General features: G+C 48.0%; 1 protein-coding gene across 1 annotated transcript in view; it reads right to left on the minus strand.

Moving 5' to 3' along the window:
• WDR1 (WD repeat domain 1) overlaps positions 1 to 17749 on the minus strand; it is a 31257-nt gene extending 13508 nt beyond the window's left edge. The window contains exons 1-8 of the mRNA XM_077301628.1: positions 17590 to 17749; positions 17281 to 17402; positions 10683 to 10773; positions 7474 to 7621; positions 5874 to 6054; positions 2583 to 2660; positions 1402 to 1482; positions 289 to 522 (exon numbers count right to left, since the gene is read on the minus strand). Of these exons, the coding sequence (XP_077157743.1) occupies positions 289 to 522; positions 1402 to 1482; positions 2583 to 2660; positions 5874 to 6054; positions 7474 to 7621; positions 10683 to 10773; positions 17281 to 17402; positions 17590 to 17605 (951 nt within the window). The 5' untranslated portion in view covers positions 17606 to 17749. The remainder of the gene's footprint in view (positions 1 to 288; positions 523 to 1401; positions 1483 to 2582; positions 2661 to 5873; positions 6055 to 7473; positions 7622 to 10682; positions 10774 to 17280; positions 17403 to 17589) is intronic.
• Positions 17750 to 21467: the final 3718 nt, after the last annotated feature.

Raw genomic sequence — 21467 nt, forward strand, 5'->3', positions numbered from 1 at the left:
ATTGCCTGAAACATTCCCAAAACACTCAGGAAAAGTAGTACCATCTCTTGACTTGGGAATGAAGTGCCAAACTTGTTTTTCCCCCAGGCTTGTTTTACCACAATCCCCCGCCCCCAATTAAAAAACAAACCAACCATTGTTTGGAATTGGTCTGCAAGGTCTCTGGAGCACCAGCAGTCTAGCTGAAGTCATCGTTATGCAAACAATTCTTTTAATTATAGTTAGATGAGAAAATAAACAATAATGTATCAGGATGTGGGGAAGAGCATGCTCAGTAAGCCACCAGACCTTTATAATGCGTAGAGGTTTATCGGGATTGTTCTTATCCAGATAATTGATGTAGCCTGAAAGGGAGAGAGTTAACAAATGGTCTTTCTGCCACAGGCAACCCAGCTGCTGATCCAGAACACTCGATCCCATGTGGAAGGTATTCACGAGGCTATTGGCACCAACGTCCCAGATCTTTGCAGTTTTGTCCCCAGAAGCTGAAAGGAGGTGATGGCCATCTGGACTCCAGCTTATCTGTTGGCGAGAAAAAAAGGGAAGAGGCTTAAAAACAGAGCCACACCCTGTGCTCCCGGGAGCCTCAGCCCCTGACTCACCAGTGGGCAGACCAATCTGAAAGGGTCAGGCTGCACTAGAAAGCAATAGCAAACACCGCTGATGGGGAGCAGGCCCTCTGGTACCAGTCGGGCCAGCCACTCTCCTTCAGTTTAAGCTACCTTGCAGGGTGTTATCATCATCATATAGATAAAAATGGAAGAGGGTAGAATTATGTTGTGGAAGCTGCTTTGGCTACCCAAGGGGGAGAAAAGAGTATGAAATGCTAAGCACACCCACAAAATCCAGAACAGATATGTACTATATTGAAATGCAGCATATCTCTACTTGTTCCAACTGGAAGGATGTCTCCTTAATAATAAAAATTAGGGCTGTTGCCAATTAAAGAGAGACCAGTGGCTGCTGCTTAAGAGCAAGTCCCACTGAAGCCAATTGTAACCAAAGGCAGCATAGCCCATCTCCGGAAAAGGAGAGAATGTCTCTAAAAATGCTACCCATTGCCCAGTCATTTATGTGCAGACTTACACTGCTGTTTTTTTACTCCAGACATAAACCAGTGTAAAATCAAATCATCTGCTAGATGGAGCCAGATGTGTGGGAAGCCCCCCCCCAATGAACCAGTAATTTCCAGTGAGGAAAGTGATCATGTGGGGAAGTCCTCTACCATTCCAACCCGAACATAACCCATGGTTTCAGCTGCATGAGAGAGGAAGGCCAAGTCTGTGTAGCTTCAACAGAATCAGGTTTAAAGGACCAAAACACACATGCAAACGGAAACAGGCATTGCAATCCACTGTTTTGGGAAGGACACACAGAGAGAAGACAACCACGGCCACTTACTGCATAGATGCCTCCATCATGTGCTTTACTTCCTCCCAGAGCGACCACGTTTTCTCCAGTTTTCCCATCATAAACAAAAATCTTTAAAAAATAAATTGAGACGGACACCTGTCAGTTAAAATGTTCTCTGGTTCTTTAACACAGGTTAATTTGAAGAAACGGGGCTGGCTCCTGCAAAAACCCCTCAGAGAGAGAGGCTCTTCCACTACTAATGAATGGCCTGAGACACAAAGAGTCGGGCTCTGAAGGCTTCCAAGACTGCTGTTCAGACAATACATTTTTGAACAACTGCTGAAGACATTAGAAAAGGACAGTCCCAGAGAGGCAAAGGCCAGGAAGGTCCAATGCTGGAGCTGGTGCCATTCATTCTAAACTTTGGTAACACACCCTAAGACAATCATGTTTTCCCCCTAAGATTTACTGAATTAAAATAAGAAGCACCATCTCTGCTTCTGGAGTTATCCTTTTACTGGCCCTTGTTTTAAGTAAAAGATACAACATTTGCAGCTCTTGCTACAAAGGAAGCTGTTGCTTTCTCCTGGCCACAGTCGCTGGAGCAAAGAGCTGCAAGTTGTCCCACTTGGTCCCTTCAAAGTGACGTCTTAATCAGAGTCAAACACTTCTTGGCCTGTGGAATCTGATGGATGCAGAAGGGTGGACTGCCCTGAAAGTCAAGCCAACCAAGCCAAAGAACACATGTGTGAAATCAACCCATGGCCATCCCTGGCTTGCTGCTAGACAAGGGAGCGGAGGACATCTTTGGATTCATGTGCTCCCTCCTCTTGCGCGTGGCCTGCTAACCAGAAATGTCTGCTTTCCCCTCTCCTGGCAAGCCACAGCTTCAGTCACACAGCATGAATGTCCCGACCGGTTCACAGCATGACCATACACTTGAGCTTGTGCAATCCCTTCCTTCTTCCCTTGCACACAGCGTCCAAAATGGAAGTCTTCTCAAAGCAGGAAGGCCTCAACCATTACCAACCATTCACTGGCTCAATCACAAACTGTGGTTTGTCTCTTGCCAGCAAACGGGCAACCTAAACAGGACTGAAGGGTGCACTGCCTCCAGCGTGTGGGATGCTGCCCCGGGTGCTTTCAAGAACAAAGGCTGAGCAAGAAACTTCGGCATCTGAACGGGCTCCGCCCACTGCATCCTCTACCAGAGACGGTTCCTTTTTTACCTGCCCATCTGAGCCGGCTGTGGCAAGCCGATTCCCATCTGGAGAAAACCTCACACAGTTGACAAAACGGCTGTGGTCCTGCCAGAGAAAAGGATATTAAAGCGTTACCACCCAGGCAAACGACACCAGGCAATTTCTACCTCAGTCTTTGGACTGCCGCAGACGGCGCGAGAGATTCTAGGCCTCCCTCAGGCTTGCTAATTAGCCCCACACATACTGGGAGTTCTCTGAAGGTCTTTACTGGATTCCTGGGTCTGCGTGTGTGTGTGTGTGTGTATCGTACCTGGCAGAGGGAAACAGTCATCACAATTCACTGTGGATCTGCAAGACGGGCTGCTAGCCCAGGAAATGGAGGATGTCTGTGGCAATCATCCTTATAAGTCCCACCTCTCTTCCAGGGCTCTGAACCAATCCTGGTGATTTAGGCAAGTCCAAGTGATGGGCCTCCAATCAGACCCCACGGGGAGGGAGGGACTGAGCCAGCCTCAGCTTTCAGGAGGAGCAGACCTTTTGGGACAGAGGCTTTCATGGCCCTGGGAAGGAGTGTCAGTTTAGCCAGGCTTTGACTGGGCCATTTAGTTAGGGTTGGGAGTTGGCTTGCAGAAAATAGCCAATTTTAGGTGGTACAAATAAGCATCCTGTGCAGGGCCTATCCTTCCTCACTGGAATTGGCAGGCTCTGAGGAAAGGGGTGCTCTGGGAGGGAAGAGAGCGGCCTGGAACCTGCTGAGGGACCCACCTGTCCAAAGAAAGGGGGAGCCAACTCTTCCCTCAGGGATTTCTTAGCTTATCTTGAAAGCCAGCTGTACTTTATACTGTATTGTTCTCGCAGCTTGTTGCTGGTCCAACCGATCAGGCCAGCCATGCACATGATTTGATCTTTGGGGCTGGGGCAGAGGTGGATCTCATGGCTTCTGATGCCATTCCAGGGTCAGACCAACAAGGCCTGAAGGCCTTGCTCTGGGTCCCACCCCCACCCTGCTTGGGTGGCAGGCATATTTTAGCCCACCTGCAGAAACGTATGGATCTGGATGGTTTCCTGAATGCTCCGAGGGACTTAATGCCCCTCAGCGAATCGGCAGCAGCCTTGGTGGAGGACTGGCAGTCCCGCCTATCAGCTGCCATTGACAAGATCACTCCCTGGCCCCCATCTGCCCTTGCCTCAAAAAGGCCAATTACCCCCCAGTCTCGCATCTTGTGTTTCTGAGCAAGGTGACTGAAAAGGCTGCCGTGGATCACCTCCTGGCATTCTTGGAAGGAACTTTGGTGCTTGATCCTTTCCAGCCTGGCTTCTGCCCCAGCCACAGTGGCTGCCCTCATGGACTATCTCCGTTGTCAGCTGGATAGAGGCACTTCTCGTATTGTTAGATCTGACAGCCATGTTTGACGTGGTTGACCCCAAGTTATTAGACAACCACCACACTGGAACTGGAACTCTTTCCTCCAGAACCGGACACAGAGGGTGGCAGTTGGGGAGAATTTGTTGCGCTCTTACCAACTCTTTTGCAGAGTGCCCCAGGGCACAACTCTCTCCCCCACGTTGTTTCTACACGCACCCTCTGGCACAGCTGATCCAGAACTATCAGCTGGGCTGTCATCAATATGCAGATGACCCCCAGCTGTACCTCTTTTCCACCTGTGCCAAATGAGGCTACTAGCATCCTATCTGGCCACAGTGATCCATGTGAAGGTCACCTCCAGGCTGGGTTTCTCCAACTATGTGGGCCTACCCTTGACCTTGACCCATCAGCTACAACTGGTGCAAAATGTGGCTGCCAGGGTCCTCACTGGGACATCTTGGAGGGCCCATATTCAACCAGTGCTGAAACAGCTGCATTGGTTGCCAGAGGTGTTCTAGATCAAGTTCAAGGTCTTGGTTTTGACCTTTAAGGCCCTTGGCAGCCTGAGCCCAATAAACCTGAGGGACAGCTTATCTCTGCATGCCCCACACAGAGCCCATTCTGCGGGTGCTAATAAACTGGTGTTCCCCAGTCCATGTGAAGTGTGCCGAGCATTGACCCGGGTAAGGTCCTTTTCAGTCCTACCTGGCCCCTACCTGGTGGAATAAGCTCCCGGAAGAGCTGAGGGCCCTGCTGAAAGTTCTGCAGGGCCTGGAAGACAGAGCTCTTCCACCAGGCATGGCTCCACAACACCAGTCCCACTCCCACTTCCACCAGTCGAAGCTAGGTTCCCGCCCCCCTTTCTCTTTTGTGGTCTGTTTCCCCCCCCCCCCACCACCACATTGTACAACTTCATCCTCCTGTTAAAGGATGGGGCCTGTTGGTGGAGGTGGGAGTGGGACTGGTGTTGTGGAGCCAGAGTGATCTCTGCTAACTTATTTGGTACTGTTTTAATTATGGGGTTTTATAGTTAAATTTGTATTGTATTCTGACGTTGACTGTAACCCGCTGCAAGTGTCAGGCAATAAATCAAAGCATAAATAAATAAAATGAAGAATTTATTTTCTGTTCAATATTTTTTTAATGTGTTATTCATCTCCATCTGCGTCTTGCTGAGCCAGATATCTAAGCAGCAGGAGCCTCTATACAAGTACAGAATTCGTCTAGCTAGCAGGTTTGCAAATAAGAAACCTTCAGGGAACACACAGTTTACATGCTCCCAATCTTTACTTTAAAGCAGGCTAGTCAAACCGCGGCCCTCCAGATGTCCATGGACTACAATTCCCATGAGCCCCTGCCAGCGAATGCTGGCATTGTAGTCCATGGACATTTGGATGGCCGCAGTTTGACTACCCGTTTTAAAGCTTGTGTTCCCCTTTTCTCTTGATTGTGGACAGTTGGGGCTTAACGAGGCTGTAAGAGAACCCAGAGTGGGGGAGTGCACATTCTGCAGTCCAGAAGGCTGCTGTCTCAGAGCCCTCCCCATTCTCTCCCTCTCACCCCACAGCTGCCACAACATCTCTCCCCAATGGGGATCGCAGATTTTTCTGGACACTTTTGCATCCCTAACTCAAGCTCTCCAAAAGGATATAGGTGTTCAGTGCAGAGATCCAACACAGGAGTGGCTTGATCCTGCATGCAGTGGAGGACTAAAATTGGTGCTGGGTGATTCACCACCCCACCCCAGCTGCTGCCACAAGCTGGATCTCACAGTGAAGCAGGGGCCTACGTGCTCCAGCCCTCTGCCTAAAGACAATTAAGATACTAGGTCTCCTCCAAAATTGGACGACTTTCTAGAATGGCATCCTAGGGTGCTTCCACTGAAAGAAATGTTCCTTCCCATGCATATGTGTGGTTGGACAACATGCAGATAATTAAATATGCGCACTCACACTTATTGTAAACTTGAATTTGAATGGTGGTCCTTCAAAGAATGCGGCGCAGTTGTCGTCGCTGCCAGTAGCCAGGCGATAAGGCCTCGTCTGTTTAATATCCACACTATTGATCACCTTGTTGTGGCCAGCAATCTCACCGACTGAAGAACCGGTATCCCAAAGGAACACAGCCCCAAATCTAGAGTCAAAAGATAAACAAAGCGCAGGCCGCATCAAACAATGGCAAGCTGTGTCTGGGGCTCAGCTCCTCCTCCACAATCGGCACGCTGAGCCTTCTTAGACAATGGAAATTAGGTCACCCAGTTAATCTCATGTGATCTCAACCTTGCTGGGGGGGGGGGGTGTGGATTTGAAAGCTTTGTCCATTAAATACAAACCAAAGGGAGCAAAAGAGGACACTTACATTAGGAATTCAGAGATGTACAGAAAATGCTCTGAAATGAAATACTGCAATAGGCTGACAGGCTGACGTGTGCTAACAGGCACCTTAAGAGACTTGACACATACCTGCCAACTCACAAGTGTTGTGCGATGCAAGGAGGAGGAGGATCTGCGAGGGTTTGGTCTAGCCCCCGAATTGCTTCTGAAGGAGATTCTGTTCCACTTCTGCACAAACCTCCACTTCTGCGCAAACCTCCTCAGCTGGATGGACTCCGTCCATTCCAACTGGGCAACAAGACTGGGCTTGAAATGGGGAGACCAGTTTAAAAGCAATGGTCTACCAGTTCACTAAGCAGAGTTTGAAACCTGAGCTGGAGGAAAGCTCCACAGGCAGCTGGAACTTCTTCCAGCCTCAACCACTGGATTTCACAGCCAAGTACACACCACATTTACGCATTCTGTGTTTATCTAGAGCATTTTCCTTGGAGCAATTTATCCCCCTCTACCCAGTCTCCAACTAGGGCTGTTTACGAGTCTCAGCCTGTGGTGCAAAATGTGGAAATGCAAAGCAGGCCTGCAATGCAAGGATGTTTTTAGGCCAATTACCCACTTTGTTCTCATATCTTTCTTAACTTTTATATTCCTATGCTAATGCTAATTTGCTGCCAGGGTATAACAATTGCTTTAATCCAACCTCAGCTATACTTATTGCCCAGTTCCTTACGCATCTTGACTAGTCCTTCCAGCAAGCTGCCTCCCCCCCCCCCCCCCGCAAATATGCAAAGCATGAGGATGCCTGTGTGATGCATGCATACTCACAAAAGCTTATGCCCAGAAATAAAACCCTGTTGGTCTTTAAGAATGCCCCTGGATTCAAAGCAGTCTTTAGGGTTTCAGTGGGAAGAATTGATTTGAGGGTGTCTTATCTTTGGGAGTCTGCGCACATACCTCTAGGAGTCCTTTAACAAATCCAAAGACGAAATGCGAGGAGACAACTAAACACCCAGAATGCCAGCATCACTGCTGTGTGCCATTTAAGAGTGGGTTGTCAACAGAGCTTTTGTTCCCAAGCATGTGAACTATTTAAAGGTTCCCAGCTGTTAAGTTATCATCTGATCAACAATGGATCTAGAAGCTTAAATCCCGAGCAAAGGTGCAGTTTTCTGCAAAGATTTTAAAGAGGAATCTAAAGAGAAGGCTTGTATTCCCTACTCACTTCTCCCTTCCTTCCCCAACAGCAGCAAGCCTCTTGCTGTCTTCTGTCCATGCAATGTCTTTGATTCTTCCTGCAAACGGCTGATACTCATACTTCAGCAGGTGTTCTTTCTGAGTGGTATCCCAGATTCGGAGCTTTCCAGAGATGTCTGTCACAAGACACAAGGACACTGTAAGAGCAAGGACACTGTAGCCCCCCCCAGTCCATCTCACACAAACACTCTGGTCCTAACGTTTAGATGACCACTCCCCCCCCTCTCCCCAGCTAACTGAGTGCTGCTTCTTTGCCTCCCATTTGCTATCAGGGCCTCAAGAGAGACGGCAGTGATGGTAACTCTATAGCCAGAGCCTTTTCTGTGCTGATACATACAAGTATGGGGGAACCAGAACCTACAGCAGAGGCTGCGGGAGCTGCAGTCCAGGGGAAAGCAGCAAGCGGGCCAAAGACCTGTATTTTGCTGCAGCAGCAGATCTAGTGTCCTCCTGCACCCATTGCTATCCCTACTGGCCATGAGGTGCGGATGAGGGGGCCAGGAAAGGGCAGGCCAAGCTGGGCCTGAGCAATCTGCCCAGGCCTTTAATGGAGGAGGAGCTGAGGAGGGAAGGCATTTTGGCTGGCAGATGAACCAGGGGGTGTGGCCAGATGCACTGGCAGGTAAGGACTGGGAACCCCCCTTCTTTTAAAGAACAAAAAAGCTCTAATTATAGTCAGTCAAACATAAGGCAAAACTCTGCTTCTCAGCACATTTCCAACTACCGATTGGCTGAGCTCCCTTCAACAAGGCCTGAAATGAAATCTGGGAAGGGAGAGTGAGCCTGCTCAGACTGTCTGAATAGAGTAGTCACCTAAAGCAGTGGTCCCCAACCTTTCCGAGGCTGGGGACCGGCAGGGCAACTGCCCCGCCCGCGCATCGCGCATGTGCGGCACTTTCGCTCATGCGCGCATGTGCAAAAGTGCCACGCATGCACGATTTCGGCCGCGCATGGCGCATGTGTGCATAGGCAGCCTGGCCGCACATGCACAGTGCGGCCCTGATTCCCTCTCCCCCCCCCTCCCGCAGTAAGAAGCTTCCCGGGCTGCAAGCTTGCGGCCTGGGAAGTTTTTTACTGCGGGGGGGGGGCGGGGAGAGGGAGCCGTGGCCCGGCACCGGGCTGCGGCCCGCAGGTTGGGGACCACTGACCTAAAGAGTTGCAAAGAATACTCCTAGATCATCAATATCAATAAACACCAACAAAAAACTAAACCACTCAATGTGATGCAATGGCTAACAATTCAAACTAGGACCTCAGAGATCCAGGTTCAACCTCTCCCATTCAGCCACAAAACTCGCCGGGAAACTCTGAACCCATCTCAGCCTAATCTACCTCACAGGGTTGTTGTGAAACTAATGCAAGGTGAGAACCATGTATGTTTGCCAGGAGCTCTAAGATCCAAATTAAAAAATTGAGAAATAGATAATAGCCCATTCAAGTACAATTCTAAAATCAAGCCATATCAAATGAAACAGCAAATACTTCAAAGCCACTGCAGCCAAGTGTATTCAATGCCCCTACAACTAAAGCACTGCTTCTACCCATTTCAAATTAGATGACTGGATTTGCAATTACAAGTAAAAGGGGACAAGATTCAAGGGAAAGGCCTCGTTTCAGTCCTCGTCAATGGAGTGGAAGAACAGCACAGGAATGCAGCCTCTAACCTCGTGCTGCAGCTATCCGCTTGCTCGTCCGTGCCAGGAGGAAGAGTAGGCCATGCTGCCAAGGCAAGCCAACCCCCTCCACCTTTCCCGCTGGGCATGAAGGCTCTGCATCTGCACAAGGGCCTTCAATCGTCATCTGTGTCAACTGCCGCAAGCCCAGGAGCACTGCTGTGCTATCTCTGGGGCAGCCCCACCCCTTGTCCAAACGTGTAGCTGGGGGGAGGGCAGGTGACTTACGGCTACACTGTAGGGCTTTCAAGGCGAGACACTGCCTGCCTCTGGGTCTGCCACTGCTGGGACTGGGCTACCCTGGGCCATCCCAGTCGAGGCACCTCGTCCTAAGGCTGCTCATCCTCATATTTACACTCATCTTCTGCTTGTACTGGAAGCCCAAGTGCTGACACTGAATTCTAAAGTTAATCTCACGTTTACACCTGAAAGTGAAACACATTTGACCAAAATAAAGCAGACATACCTAGATCAGCCTTTCTCAACCAGGGTTTTGCAAAATATTTATTGGGTGATATGACCATATATGCCCCCCCATGGCCAATAATGGGGTGGGAAGGGGAGGGGCCCCAGGTGGGCATCTACACAGCTATGCTTCCCAACCCTATCCTGCAATGATTGCACCACCTCTGGGGTTTTTTGAAGCCTTAAGGATTTTTCAGGGTTTCTCAATGGTAAAAATATTGAGAAAGCTTGATCTAGATATTCATATTCAGTCATCCACATTTTTCTGATTTCATGCTTAATATTAAACCCCACAAAGTCAGACCCTGAAGGTTGCCAGCTATAGTCACCACAATATATGCACAACTGTCTTCGAATGTGAATAGGCTGAATATGCCCAGTGGGGCTACGAGGGGAGCTTCAGAGTCATATTCTTCCTACTGAAAACATATTCCTAGTCCTTGTGGCTTGGAAACATCAACATCCAGTGACATCCCAGTCGGTGGAAAAGCAACCTTTTCCAAACTTTTAACCATGGAGAAAACCCCGAAATATTTTTCATGCTTTGGAAGTGGTGACATGCCCCACCAGAGAAGTGGCTGCAGAAGCCAGCCAATCAACTGATCTATCATTTACTGTTCTTCCATTGCGGAGAAAGAGAGCAGGCTTGTAGAGCGACAGGGGAAGTGGGCTCCAGTGACGTCTACTGATGTCAGCGGTCATCCAAACTCCTGGAAACGTCCTCGCACCCCCCCCCCCCAGGGCTCTCCAGAACTCTGGTTGGGAATCCCTGAGTTGCAGGAATGAAGGCACTAGTGTCCCAAAGAGTTCCCGGCCAAAGGTAGCTTTGTGATTAGAATAAGCCAGGGGTAGTCAAACTGCGGCTCTCCAGATGTCCTTGGACTACAATTCCCAGGAGCTCCTGCCAGCAAACACAGTTTGACTAGCCCTGGAATAAACACACACATGGATCGACAGGTGCATTGCTTTCGTGTATAATCCTGCCCAGCCCACAGTCACATATTTTTACCACGACACATGGATTGGGATGATACTGTACCTCCAGATGCGATGTAGAAGCCACTAGGTGCATACTTAGCAACGACAACTTGATGGGCATGCTCCGTGTAAATATCGGCAATTGCAGGATTCTATAAAGAGAATTATTATTTTAAATCACAGGCCTGAATGTAAGTACTGAAGGAAAGTTCTTTTGCTTGACAGGGCTGGGTGATGGCAAAATTTTTATGCTCCGCTTTTCTGCTTCAAGAAGCTTCAAAGCAGCTTTCAACTGCCTTTTCCTTCCTCTCCTGCAACAGGAACCTTGTGAAGGCCGGTGTGACAGAGAGTTCTGAGAGAACTGTGACTGGCCCAAGGTCACCCATCAGGCGTTACATGACGGAGGAGTGGGGAATCAGACCCAGTTTGCCAGATTAGAGGCCATTGCTCTTCACCAAAACACCTGTGTCCAAACCCCAAAGGTTCCAAAAGCAATGACCCACTTGTGCCTCCTGGGTACTCCCTGGCAAGACCTGCAAATGGCTAACAAGATTGTGAGCCAAGTCCTCAACAGAGCCCAAAGGCCAAGCTCACCAAGGCACAATTTTCTCCCATACGACCCTCAGTTTCAGAGCCGCACAGAGAGTAGAAACTGCCTGGTACATCTGGTTGTGCTAAAAAGCTGAGTCAAACACACCCTCTGCTACCCACCTGTCCAGGAAAAGGCTGGGAACAGACCAGGCTAGTCAGTGACCATCACAGAGGCAGACTTTGTGAAGGCCAAGAAGAAGAGAGCACAAGACGACATTTCCCATGGGTTGGAATAAAGAGCCTACGCACAGACATCCAAATATATATACAAGCACCAGTATGGTATCTGTTACCTGCAAAATCAGGTGGTAGACTGGATGCACAATGTCTCTGCAGTAGACTGTAGTGAGGGGGCCATCCCTCCTTTACGTTCAAAGCCTTGTCTGACCAGGGCTGGTGTCAGCCACAAGCCACGACAACCGTTTCTTACCACCCAGGTCAAAAGGCTAGTCCATCTGACTCCTGCAGCTCAACTTCATAGGCCAACATTTTTGACCCTGAAGACCAGGGAGTGTTCTTTACAACAGCTCAGACTTAGCTACCCATTTACAGCTCCCGTTATTTCTGCAGTCCTTCAACAAGCAACATCTGCTGAAAACTGGAGGCACCGACTACTTTTGAGGGGTGGCAAGCTCTAGTTTTTACACTGCATTTTAAGAACACTTTAGACCAGTGGTACTGATTCTGCAGCTCATGAAGAGCCAAATTTACAGTTTACATTAACTGAAAGAACCACTTATTAAATCTGCAGACGATACTAAACTGGGAGGGGTAGCAAACACAACTGAAGACAGCAACAGAATACAGGATTATCTTGATAGGCTCGAGAAGTGGGCTAAACTGAATAAAATGAAGTTCAAAAGGGACAAATGTAAAATTCTGCATTTAGGTAGGAAAAACCAAATACACCAATATAGGACGGGGGAGACTTGTCTTGGCAGTAGCATGTGCAAAAAGGATCTCGGAGTCTTGGTAGACCATACATTGAATACGAGTCAGCAGTGTGATTCAGTGGCTAAAAAGGCAAATGTGATTTTGGGCTGTATCAAACAGAATATCGTGTCCAGATCATGGGAGGTGATGGTACTACTTTACACTGCTCTGGTTCGGCCTCACTTGGAGTACTGTGTTCAGTTTTGGGCACCCCAGTTGAAAAGGGATGTTGACAAACTGGAGCAGTGTCTAGAGGAGGACAACAAAGATGGTGAGGGGGAGACCAAGACATATGAAGAAAGGTTGGGGAATCTTGGTCTGTTTAGCCTGGAAGGAGATGACTGAGAGGGGATCTGATAACCATCTTCAAGTATTTAAAAGGGTGCCATATAGAGGATGGAGCAGAGTTGCTCTCTTGCCCTGGAGGTACGGACAAGATCCAATGGGATGAAATTCAATCTAAACATCCAGAAGAAGTTCCTGAAGTTTTCCCCTATTGGTGATAAGCTTGTGGCAAAGAAACCCAGCTTCTATACACAAATACAATGTTCTACCAGTATAAAAGAACTATTTATTTTATGTACGCACCAAGGTGACATAGTGGTGATTATTTGATATGGGAAATGGAGCTCACTGAGGTAGGTTGCCATGATGTTCAGCCTAGTCAACAATGTGGCAAAGTCACAGGGGAGAGGCAAAAGGTATGTTCACTGTCCAGGCTCCTTGGGATTAGGGCAACATACATGAAACAGAACAAAGGCAACTAAGTTTGGGCCAGAGAAAAAGACAGAAGCCCAGTTCAAGCAAGGGATTTTGGTGTCCCAGCTATCGGTAACAGGACTACATCCTACCCATGGTCCACCTGGCACATATGGTTGCAGCCACCATTTTGTACGAACAGGGCAACATATGTATTTTCCAGCTTGAATATTAATACCTGGAATGCTGGATTTTTATCTGTGCATACCAGAATTTCATGGACCTGGAAAAATACACACATTGGCTTAGTCCAGCCATTCTCAACTTTTTTACCATTGAGAAACCCCTGAAACATTCTTCAGGCTCTGAGAAATTGCAGAAGTGCCACAACCATGCCTATTATGATTGGGAACCATAGCTGTGTAAATACCTACCCAAGACCCCTCCCCTTCCCACCCCCTCAAGGCCTATCATTGGCCATTTTGGAAGGTGTGGGTGTGCGGGGTAGGGTTGAGTGCTCCGTGCACTTTGGTGAGCACTGACACCAGAGGCGGCCAGTGATGCAGCATGTGCCGCTGGCATGGCCCCTCCCCTCCATGAGGCACCTCGTTTCGGTGCTTGCCGAAGCAGCCGTAGCGCTCAACCCTAGGTGGGGTCGACATGACCATATATGGTCATATCACCCAATAAATGTGTAACAAATTTTTTAAAAATATATGAAACATTAATTAACTCCCATCCATTCAGGAAACTCTGGTTGAGAAAGTCTGGCCTCGTCATACAAAGTGATACCCACATGCATTAGAAGGTTGTAGGTAGCACACACTTCTGTTGCCCTTCATTACGGGGTCACTGGCACAGACCAGGACAAGGCCCAGCTGGCAAAGGAGGAAGTCGTCATGGAAGAAAAAGCCTGAAGGCAAAGGGAGAAGGCCAAGAGAAAGACCTCCCCCCCATAACAGGTGGGAAGAAGGCCAGGAGTTCCAGATTGGAATGACCTGCCAGACCTCTGGCTGCAGGGATCCAGAACTGATTATAGTTTCAGATCCTACTAGGAATTATTGATCCAAGGATCAATCTCTGCCTCCTTAATGCTTCCTTGTGCCTCATGTATCAGTGACTAAAGCAACATGGTGCTTTCTTTTTGTTCTTCCAGTGATCCAGGACACACACATGCAAGGAATATGCCTGCTTGGTGAGTCATTCTATTGCTCATCACTGAACCTCCATTAGTATTTATTAGGCAGAGCGTTCAGCTCAGCCACATCTCCCCCACCCCCCACCATGGAGGAAAAGCTAGTATTTTGATTCCGGTAATCAAACTGTGGCCCTCCAGATGTTCATGGACTATAATTCCCATGAGTCCCTGCCAGAGAACACTGGCAGGGCCTCATGGTAATTGTAGTCAATGGACATCTGGAGGGCCGTAGTTTGACTACCCATGGTTTAGACCTTCTAGCTTAAGCGAGCAAAAGGACCTAAGTAAGCATGACCAGGATGGTTCTGTGACAAACTTAAATGATGCTTTAAAATACTTCACTGTAGCTGCGAGAAGCAGAAAAAAGGACTATGACTAAACCCAAAGTCCAGCGTGGTCAAATTCCATTTTTGTTAATGGAACATAAAGAATGGAGTCATATCTATTTCTGTTTTTAAGCAGAAGATGAGAGAAATGTTTTAAAGAGATATTGACCTTAGAACAACACATCAGGAAAAGTCTGAAAGAGTATTAACAGAGGCTCTAAAAAAAATTCAAGAAAGCAGATTAAATACAATTTAAACACACATAGTTCTAATTCCTACAGTGTCCTTGGGCTGAATTCCTACAGGGTTCTTTTGAGCACTGAAACCAGAGATGCTTGTAGCAGCCTGCAGTATTAGCCAACACCAGGCCGGGGAGGTAAAGTATTCATGCAGCCTGTAACAAGTCCTCACAGAGGGAGATAGAGCTTTAATGCTGAACACAAGGCTACCTGGGCAGCTGATCCTGCTTGAAGCTAAAACGATATCTGTGGATTTAGAGCAGTGCTTTATGTTAGATTTATTATGATAAAAAACCGATTTTCCCCTCACTTCTACGAGGCTTCTTTTTTAACTTGATGATTGTTTGGCAGTAACTGTTGAGCTACATGATCATTTGGCATGCTAATACCTTTGTTAAAGTAATACAGTCATCATATAGGAATAGAAAGATGTGCAAGTCCCCCCAAATGACTGACTCTGTACTTTTGTAATTTTTCTTCTTAAACACCTAGGAAAACCATTCTTTTTCATACAAACATAAGTCATCTTAAGGATTGTCACTGTACTTCTTGTTGTAATTCTGCTCTCAATTTCCTGCATTATGCAGAAAGCTGGACTAAATGACCCTGGAGATCCCTTTCAGCTCCTATATTTCTGTGTCTCTAAAAATATCATAAAATGACCAAACATCAGCTGCTACAGTCCCCAAGTGTGGTACAAAATTTAACAACTGCCTCACTCCTTGCTCAAAGCAATCTGGCACTCCCAAACCAAAATTAATCATAAAAAAGCAGCTTAAAGATTCTAAACAGAGCTCAACTGGCATTTGGGGAGATTATTTTGGGAAGGACTCTGTGTAACACTGACAAGGGAAAGGCACTTGAGGTCAAGCGGCCAGTCTCTGAGGCTGCAGGCAGACATCACAAAAACCATGCTCCATCTCCAATACCCCTTGTGGTTGTGTTTCCACCTTTCCCGCCCTCAGCACATGGATCTCAGTTAAAGAGAATTTCTGGAGTGAAGGAAATGCACAAGGACAATCACCAACCATATTCATGCCCACATACACTCCGATGGGACCTTTGACTGACACACTGAATGAAGCTGTGAAAAGGGCTGCTTGTGCTGAGCAATCAGACTAAGGCCTGGACATCACTGAAGGTCTTTCAGAGGAATCATTTCAGACTGCATGTCGGACTCTGACTGCATGCTTCTCTATACCTGAAACAGCACTGGCAGTTGAGTCCAGTGGCACCTCTAAAAATTTAAACAAAGTTTAATGTTGGTCATAAGGCTCACATTTTGTTCTATTGCTCCAGGTAGGCAAACCGTGGCCCTCCAGATGTCCATGGACGACAATTCCCATGAGCCCCTGCCAGCGAATGTAGGGAATTGTAGTCCATGGACATCTGGAGGGCCACAGTTTGCCTACCCCTGCTCCAGACCAACATGCCCACCTGAATCCAGCATTGACATCTGTGGCTCGGAGACCTGAAGGCAGCACCAAGCATTTATTAGAGAGCATGTAGTGGGGGCACCTCTCTCTGGCACAGCATGGCTGTTACCAACAGTTCCCAGGACAAGTGGATTAAAACCGTGATCGGGGCATGTGGCTTAAGTGTCTCATAACCTGGCCCCATCAGCTCTCCTGCCCCTGTGCAAAGTCCCCTGCTTTGCCTCCATACCATCAAGTGCCTTCATCAAGATACATGAGCTGGATGCTCAAGGTACATGAGCCTCTACTGACAGCTTCTGACATCACTCTGAGCTTGCCTGAGATGCCTGGGAAGCTTACAGAACATACAAAGACTGTAAGAATCGATCTCCTGCTTTCCTGAGCACTTTTAAGACCTGAAGAATGTGATCTTGTTACACTGGGGGAGAAAGGTGCCAATTTGGTGGAGCCCGGGTTTTTTAACTGCCCCATCTAAATGCAGTGCTCAGTCCATATAGAACACAGACACCACAATTATAAGTCTAAAACTTATAATTAAAACTAGACTTCAGGGATGTATTTTCTAAGGACATGGCATTTAGAGGCACCAACACAACTTTCCTGAGAGACTATGTTTGGACATAGTCCAATTTCCTCTCTGCCAAAATCGCTATTATGTGTGAATGGCATAAACTATGGTTTGGTGCAAATCAGGAGGAGCCCCAGAGCCCTTGAGATGAGGCGGCAGTCAGGCTCTCTGAGCTCTGGCCCCAGGCCCCGGCCCCTTGGAAGAGGTGATTTGCAGCCACCAATTCAGGGAGGAAAATCCTGCATGTGGGAGTCCGAAAACTGATATATATCTCCTTGTAAGGCAGGAAATGCCCGTTGGAGTCCAGCTGGGCCCGATGAGGGGAAAGGCAGCAGGGGGCAGAGATTTCGCTGCCATGGTCTCCAGGATGACTTATTAAGTTAATATTTCCTCACACCTCCCTCGGGGCTTGATGCGTTTCCAAGCCTCTTGAAACAGGCAGGCGGAGCTTTCCTCCCCTGGCCCCCTCCTGCCCTCACTTCTTCCCTGGTCTTCTTCCTTCGGGGGCCCAGGTTCAAATCCTGCCCCCACCGAGGGCGCTCCGTCGGCGGCCTTGGGCCAGTCACACCCTCTCAGGGGCGCTGTGGGGCCCGGGGGGGGGAGGGAGGGAGGGAGGGAAGGAGGGAAGCCCCCGCGCCCAACCCCCCCCCCCCAGGAAGGATACATTACATCGATGTTGCGGATGACGACACACTTCCCGTTGGTGTAGAGGAAGTGGCGGCCTTTGGGGTCCCCGCCGAGGATCTTGGAGACGCCCCGCTCCACCTGCGGGAGGCTGGCGAACACGGTCCCTGCAAGGCAGGAAGGGAGGTTTCCGGGGGGCCGCGGGAGGCCCGAGAACGACGCCCCCCCCCGCTCCCTCTCCCTCCACTCCCCCCGCCCGGTCGCCCGGCGCCCCCTCCCCGCCCGCCCGCCCGCCCGCCCGCCCGGGCGCCCCTTGCCAGGAGGGGAGGGGAGGCGGCCCCGCCGATCACTCACGCGGCTCGTACGGCATCTTCGCTCGCGCCCACTTGTTACTGCGGCGGCGGCGGCGGCGGCGCTCTCCCTGCGGCGGGGGCGGGGGCGGGGGCGGGCCAGGCAGGCCGGCAGTCCGACTCGCGCCGCACGAACCAGGAAGCGCCCGCCCGGGCCACTTTTCCGCCTCTCTCCTTGGCTTTGACCATATATAGTCAACTCTACTCGAGACGCGCCGCGCGCGCAGGAGGGACGGCGGCAGGGGCTGGGAAGAGCCGAGCGGAGCCCGCCCGCCCCGGATAGGCGCCGCCGGGAAGAGCCGAGCCCCAGCAGCCCCGCCCCTTCTCCCCCTCCCCCCGCGAGGGCTGGGCTGGGCTGGGCTGGGCTGCGGCGCGCGAGCTTCCCTGACCGTCTCAGACGCCAAAGCCAGAGGCGCGCATGCGCATGGCGAGTAGTACTAAAACTGGCCCTGAGGCAGCGCGGGCGCCATTTCGGAGCCGGTGAGCGGGGGGAGGGCTGCCGGCCGAAGGGCGCTCAGAGGCTTTCCTGTCTTTTAATTTTGTAATCATTTTATTTTTGGGTGATGACCGAGGATGAACTTAAGGAGGAGTGAAAGTTTATTTCTTTAGCCGCTGATCTCTCTAGGCTGTAGCTTAGATTGATCATGATGGGGAGACGGGGTGCTTGGGCCGGGGGAGGATTTATTTCTACGCATACATCCAAGCTCCAGCAGCGCATAATATGTTAAGCCTAGCCCTCTCTTCGGGCTCACAAGGGCAGAGGCGAGGGCTAAAGAGTCAGCATTAGGCCTTCCAGTTTCAGCCTGGGAAGTACCTGGAGGTTTTGTGACTGGAACTTGAGCAAAGCTGGGCTTCGAGGGGGAGTTCTGTGGGGTAAATAATGCTCTATAGTCCACCCTCAATTTACATGATTTGTATATAGTCCCGGATCTCGCCTCAAAATGCATGGGTCTCCTTGGCACAGCCACCCTGCAGAAGCATGATTCTAAAGCAAAGATCTGTAGGGATCATGAAGAATTTTGCATTATGTTGCCTTAAACTTGCCATCAAATCATGTATTGTGTCCTTAACTGGAGATGGTACCACAAAAATAATGCACTCACAGTGTGGTGGTGAAATCATAGAATCATAGAGTTGGAAGGGGCCATACAGGCCATCTAGTCCAACCCCCTGCTCAACGCAGGATTAGCCCTAAATGATGGCACAAAGCACAGGTTTTCAGGATTTTTGCTTTGGTGTAACAAATTCCCGGTTGGATCACATAAATTAACTGTGACCAAAAGATTTGACCACAAAAATTATAGATCTGCAACTTTCTGGTGCTGCAGGGGTGCAAAACATTTAGAAGAATTGTTTTTTATACCCCACTTTTCACGACCTGAAGGTTGTGAAAATGGCTTACAATTACTTTGTGTTTTTCCAAACCTACATAATGCAATTGTATTTAGAGATTTAGAAACCACTGTGCTGCACTTTTGATGTCCCAAACGTCAGTTGACAGACAAGGAGCACCAAAGGGGAGTTAGATTAGTTAGTTTTTGGTAGCAAGAGAGGTTCGGGCAGGCGTAGACTACTGTTTAGTGCATGCAATCAAGTACTCTTTGACTTTTTTTTCCTTTCAAGTTCTCCCTAAGAACCTTTCCACCAGGAATAATTTGGGAGGACTTAATGGGAATTTGCATGGTGATGGACTTTACTGAATTGGTTGAAGGGGAAATGAATGCCAAAATTGGGACCATGCAGTCATAATTTATTTTAAACATCCACATTACAGGATAAGTGGCGATACTCGCATGCTGGTACTGCAGATACAATGTCAGCCATGGTGTTGTGTCACAAAATTGGGGTCCCAACAACATGAGTTCTTCATATAATATTCCTTTAAAAGATCTAACTGCAATTGAGCCATCTCTAAAGATGGCATGCCAGCTTGGTGTAGTGGTCAGGAGCATAGACTTCTCTTTTTTTTAAAGAAAATTTTATTCGTTCCATTTTAATTACATATTAATTTCTTAGCAATTGAATTCATATAACTACTTCCAAAACATAAATCTTTTGGTGCAACTGGATTAAACTTAACATCAACATAGTAATAATACTAACATAACCGCCCTGAGCCTTCAGGGAGGGCGGTATATAAATACAATAAATAAATAAATAAATAAAATAATATCAGCATAATATATTATTGTTATTCATTGTCAAAATGATCAAGAATTTTTCTCCTTGTCCATATTGTCTCTTAACCCCTTCTCCATTTCTTTACTCCTCCGACTATTAAATAGAGTGGTAAAACAAAACATCTCCCACTGTTGAAATTTTTTTTCTTCCTGGTTATTTACTAACAGCATTAATCTATCCATTCTGGCCATCTCAGTTAATTTTTCCAACCACATTTCAATTGTGGGAATCCCCTTTTGTTTCCATCTTTTAGCTATTACTAGTCGGGCCGCCGTCGTGGCAAAAAAAAAACAGCGATTCCATTTGTTTCGGAATGTTATCTGGGAAGAAACTTAATAAGAAATGCTCTGGTTTCATGGCAAAATTTAGGTTTAACATTTTTTCTAATTCCATGTGAATCTTAGACCAGAGCTTATGCGCTGTGGGGCACATCCTATTTTCTCAACATTTCCAGCATCAATTGCTGCTTCCTTTAGACATCCTCGCTATTATCTTAGGTTTTATATACCAGCGATAGAACATTTTGTACCATTTCTCTCTGATGGCTTGATTTCTCGTAAGTTTGTTCACCTTTTTCCACATCTCTTCCCATGTGTCTAACGGCACTGTATTTTCAAAGTTCCTCATACATTTAACCATGCAATTTTTGACTGTTTCTGTTTCGTGTTTCAATAATATTTTATAAATATGACCTTGTAAATGAGACTTTTGTTGTATGATCAGTTCCTCGAACTCTGAAAATGCCCCCCTTGTACCTTCTCGTGTTTTGAAGTCTGTTTTGAGTCTAGATTTTAGTTGGTTATATTCCAACCACTTTATTGGAATTCTTTCTTGGTTTATAGTTGACAGTTCTTTAAGTTTTCTTGTATTGGTTAGGATATCTTTATACTTTAGGCATGTGATCCTTGCTTGCTGTTGTAATGTAAAGTACGCCTCTATTGGTGATTTTAGTAAGGAAGGGGTTGGAGAAAGTCTTTTCCTGTATCTTTGCCATATCTTGACAGCACCGTAGCTCCAGAGGTTTTCCTTTATCTTCAACTTTTTTCCAGTAAGATGGCCAAAGAATTTCATGCAACCCTATCCCTTGATTCTCTCTTTCTATTACTAAGTCTCTTACCATTGGGTCTATCATCCAGTCTGCCAGTGTGACCAACATAACGGAGTGCAAATATAATTTCAGATTTGGCAGAACCTGTCCTCCCCTCTTCTTCTCATCTTGTAACACTCTAGCTCAGTGGTCCCCAACCTTTTTGAGGCTGGGGACCGGCAGGGCACGGCCCTGATTCCCTCCCCCCCCCCCTCCCGCAGTAAGAAGCTTCCCGGGCTGCAAGTTTGCGGCCTGGGAAGTTTTTTACTGTGGGGGGGGGGCGGGGAGAGGGAGCCGCGGCCCGGCGCCATGGCCTTTGCGGCCATGCAACCCTGCGGGTTGGGGACCACTGCTCTAGCTGATACTTTGTGTTTCTTATAAGCCCAAACAAATTGTGTAATTCTGCTTGCCATTTATTCAATAATCTACCCTCAAGCATGATAGGTAAAGTTTGAAATAGAAAGTTTATTTTTGGAAGTATATTCATTTTTATTACCGCTATGCGTGCAGACCATGAGATTTTCATTCTTGGCCATCGTTCCAGATCTTTTTGAATTATTTTCCAGGCTCTTTGGTAATTCTTTGTTAGGTCTGTTAGATCTTTATCTAAGTAT

Source organism: Paroedura picta, chromosome 10, assembly GCF_049243985.1.
Source record: "Paroedura picta isolate Pp20150507F chromosome 10, Ppicta_v3.0, whole genome shotgun sequence".
NCBI lineage: Eukaryota > Metazoa > Chordata > Lepidosauria > Squamata > Gekkonidae > Paroedura > Paroedura picta.